This window comes from Hippocampus comes, unplaced genomic scaffold (genome assembly GCF_001891065.2).
Source record: "Hippocampus comes isolate QL1 unplaced genomic scaffold, H_comes_QL1_v1.1 scaffold190, whole genome shotgun sequence".
In the NCBI taxonomy this organism is placed as follows: Eukaryota; Metazoa; Chordata; class Actinopteri; order Syngnathiformes; family Syngnathidae; genus Hippocampus; species Hippocampus comes.
Window position 1 is genome coordinate 291,208 of NW_017805121.1, and position 3,651 is coordinate 294,858.

The 3,651-nt window shown below is 55.1% G+C and overlaps 1 protein-coding gene across 1 annotated transcript in view; it reads left to right on the forward strand.

Annotated features, from left to right (window-relative positions):
• The window catches only part of LOC109513440 (calcium/calmodulin-dependent protein kinase type II subunit delta-like), a 17,395-nt gene that overhangs the window by 12,823 nt on the left and 921 nt on the right, over window positions 1–3,651 (forward strand). The window contains exons 14-16 of the mRNA XM_019865929.1: window positions 508–540; window positions 1,519–1,584; window positions 2,702–2,750. Coding sequence (XP_019721488.1) covers window positions 508–540; window positions 1,519–1,584; window positions 2,702–2,750 — 148 coding nt within the window. The remainder of the gene's footprint in view (window positions 1–507; window positions 541–1,518; window positions 1,585–2,701; window positions 2,751–3,651) is intronic.

A 3,651-nucleotide genomic window follows, 5' to 3' on the forward strand; every position in this document is an offset into this window, starting at 1 on the left:
CCCCACCCAAATGTGTGTGCATGTGCCTGTTTGTGCGTGCGTGTGCGTGCATGCGTGCGTGCGTGTGTCAAATGCCGGGAATAGCTGCCGGTTCTGGACCCTGGAAACTCAGATGCCCAAAATAGATGCGATGGTCGCCTAGCAACAGGCTCCTTTTCAGGCTCCCGTCCTTCCGTTTCGTTTCTTTTCTTTCCTTTCCTTGCGTCGTCGTTCCCAACTCGCAGCATGAATGTTTCATGCAACTTTTGTTTCCCCTCACACGGCCACTTCACGACTTCAGCACTTAAGCTTTCATTTGGTATTGACACGTCAGGGGGGGCGGGGGGGGGTTGTTGGTTTTTTTTTTCGGCTTCATTTTCATTCTGTCTCTCAAAGTGCTCTTTTTGTTCTGGCTGCCATTTCATGGGTTACTTTCTATTTCCATCCCTCCCCCTGCTTTTTCCTCATCCATTGGTCCCCCAAATTTTATCCATCGATCCATCCGTCCGTCGTTTGGCCCGAGGACAGAAACGCAAGTCCAGCTCAACTGTGCAGTATATGGTGAGCATGCTGTTTGGGCTCCATTTTTTTTCCCATCTTTGCTTTCCTTGCCGAAATGAAGTCTCCTTTCCAAGTCATCCCTAAAAGATTTCGTCTCCTCCAACTGCATCGCCGAGTGGACGCTCATTTGGGCCAATGGGATCGAGCGAGGCCACCATTGCTGCCCAAACCAAAATGCTCTTCTGTAGCAGGCACGAGTCCTTCCGACCTGTCGGGACGTTCGTCCGGTGTCGGGGGCGCCTTGTTCATTCATCCAAATCTGATCTCAGGAAGTTTGATTGGCCGCCTTGGAGGCTTTTTCATGTGTTGCGTTGCGACTCGGGCGCCCGTCTTGGAGTCCGTTGGTTCAGCCGTTATCGATGGATGATTTACTTTTTGAAACCAACTTTTCAAGGCGGCGTTCCCCAGGCCTCGCGTTGCGGTCACCTACAATTCATCCAATTGGGGAGTTTTCGTGCGGGTTGAGGCCCTCGAGGCCGGAATTAAACTGCGTCGCTCGGGCCACGTCGGCACCCCGATGTGACCTCTGTGACCGCGAAGGCGATTTGGCGCCACCTCGCTCGTCTTTTGCCGCCGCTTTCTTTCTTTTTGCCACGCGCCCGCCACTGCTGTTGCTTTCTTCTCCCACCTTGGAAATCAAACGCGTGCGCTCATGGGCTGTGCAGCTTAACTGGAGTTGTATGGCGTCAGGGTGGCACGGTGTCTTTTGGGGTTTCTCTTCAGCTTCGCGACTCTCCGTATCCGGGCTAGGCTTATGTCTGCACTCTACTGCCCCCAAGTGGCCTTACCTCACAGTGCGCCACTGAATGAGTAGCACCAAGTCCGCTGAATTGAGGCCCCAAAATTGGGGCCCATTTGGAAATGTGTTTATTTACAGCGCATTTGGCATGAGCAAATGTCACACGCACGCTGGCACGCACACGCTGGCACGCGCACGCCTTGCTTGTTAACTTTCCTCCCTCTGCTCTCCTTGCACAGCCTCAAACAAACTGCAAAAACAGCATAGTCACCAGCCCCAAAGGAAACATCCCTTCACCCGCTCTGGTATTTACCCTCGTAACCAATACCTGTATCTCCTCTTGGACACCCCCCGCTCCCTATGCCTGTGCCTTTCAATGTGTGTGTGTGTGTGTGTGTGTTGAGTTTTCCCCGTTTTGCCTGGCTGCTTCTTTCTATTCCTTTTGTGTGGCCCACACTCTGCAGCGGGCGTCGTCGTTCAGCTCAGGCACTGGCAAGGGCGGGCGGCAGGCGCGGGCGGCCGCGGGTTGCGGCAGACACACGTTTGGCTTTTGGGGGTCGAAATCTTGCCTGAAACTCCAACGCTAACTGGCTGAAATAAATGCCTGACACGCAATGCTCGCAAAGGTGCAAAAGCAAAGTGCCTGTTGATGGCTTGTCCGGGGGAAGGGATCCCAGGGAAGTTTTTCCCCTGTTGGGGGTGGGGGGGGTCGCGTGAGCCCTCGCAGCTTCCCGCAGACTCGACTCGGTGGCCTCTTTGAGCGCGGCGTTGTTGTTGCGCCGGGAGCCCAGCCGGGTCCGCATCCTTTCTGAAAAGTCTTCTCCTAAAAATGGCTTCACCCGAGTGTGTGCGTGTGCGCGCGTGGACACGTTTCCGCCGATCACTTTGATGGATTCTCCTTCTTTCCACTAACATCCTTTTCTGTTTCTCTTCTACTTCCTGGTTGTTCTTGTTGTTGTCGTTGTTTTGCTCCACCCCTTTTTTTCCGCCCTTCTCACATCTTCCATCTTCTTCTGCCCCCCCCCCCCTCCCCACCTTGCTCCTTGGCTCTCTCTCACCCCCTTCCAGGAGCCTCAGAAAATTAGGCTTGCCTCATTTGTGCCCGTGCGACAAAGTCGACGCGGTCGGCTGTCGGCCACTCCCGCTTTTCCATCTGTCCAGCCGTGTTCCTTTGCGGCGCGCAATCGCGACCGCATTGAGTTTGCGTCTGCCGTGCCGACCGACTTCTTCCCTGGCGACGGCACTACTTGTCGAGCTGAGTTTGTGTAGATGACGGCGCAAAGCCAACAGCGGTGTCGGGCAACTACCCCGCAAAACCGCATCTGTGTTGCCATGACACCGCATGCGTGCGTGCGTCCGTGTACGGCATGCGAAGGGTTCCATCCTAAAAGTCCGCTGCGCGTGTGTGTGTGTGATCTGCAGGAATCATCAGACAGCAGCAACACGACCGTGGAAGATGAAGATGTCAAAGGTGAGGCCACGCACGCGCACTCACATTCATTTTCCCACCCCAACACACACACACTTCTACAATTGCCACTTCCTGCCCAATAGACCCCCCCTCCCCGCAGAATCACACCTCCCCACACTCCCCATGCACACTCACACATTGCCACGCATGCGACACAGCTGTGGCAGCGCAGCTAAATAAGCGACGGGTGAAAGCGAGTGGCGCCAAACGCTCTTCTCACGGCCTCCAAGAGTTGAGCCTGCTGCGACTCACTCGAAGCGGATGCTCGATTCCCGAGCGGTGATTCGGTGCAGGCGTGCGCTTGACTTGAAACGTGGCGTGATTTCACACACCATCAGTGTACGGCATGTGGAATGCTTCCGTCCTAAAAGTCCGCTGCGCGCGTGTGTGTGATCCGCAGGAATCATCAGACAGCAGCAACACGACTGTGGAAGATGAAGATGTCAAAGGTGAGGCCACGCACGCGCACTGACATTCATTTTCCCACCCCAACACACACACACACACTTCTACAATTGCCACTTCCTGCCCAATAGACCCCCCCGCGCTTGACTTGAAATGTGGCGTGATTTCACACACCTGAACGGCAACGCTTGTTTTGAAGTGAACAAAAATAAATCAATAAATAGTTCAGATGAGGAACAGCATCCATCGCCTGTCTTTCGGCGATTATGACCGGGTGCAAAACCTGTGCGAGCCCCCTCGCCGCGCAACCAATTGGGAGCACCGTGTCATCTATGAAGGGTCAGGTGGGTGTTCTTAATTGAGCCCCGCTGGCAGGAAAACGGCGACGCGGCGGCCAGGGAGGCTGGAATTTTCACAGGGGCGTGTCGACTTTTCCTAGCGCAATGCTATATGTCTCTCGCCCAGGGGTGCCGGCTAACGGACCCGGCCGGGAGCG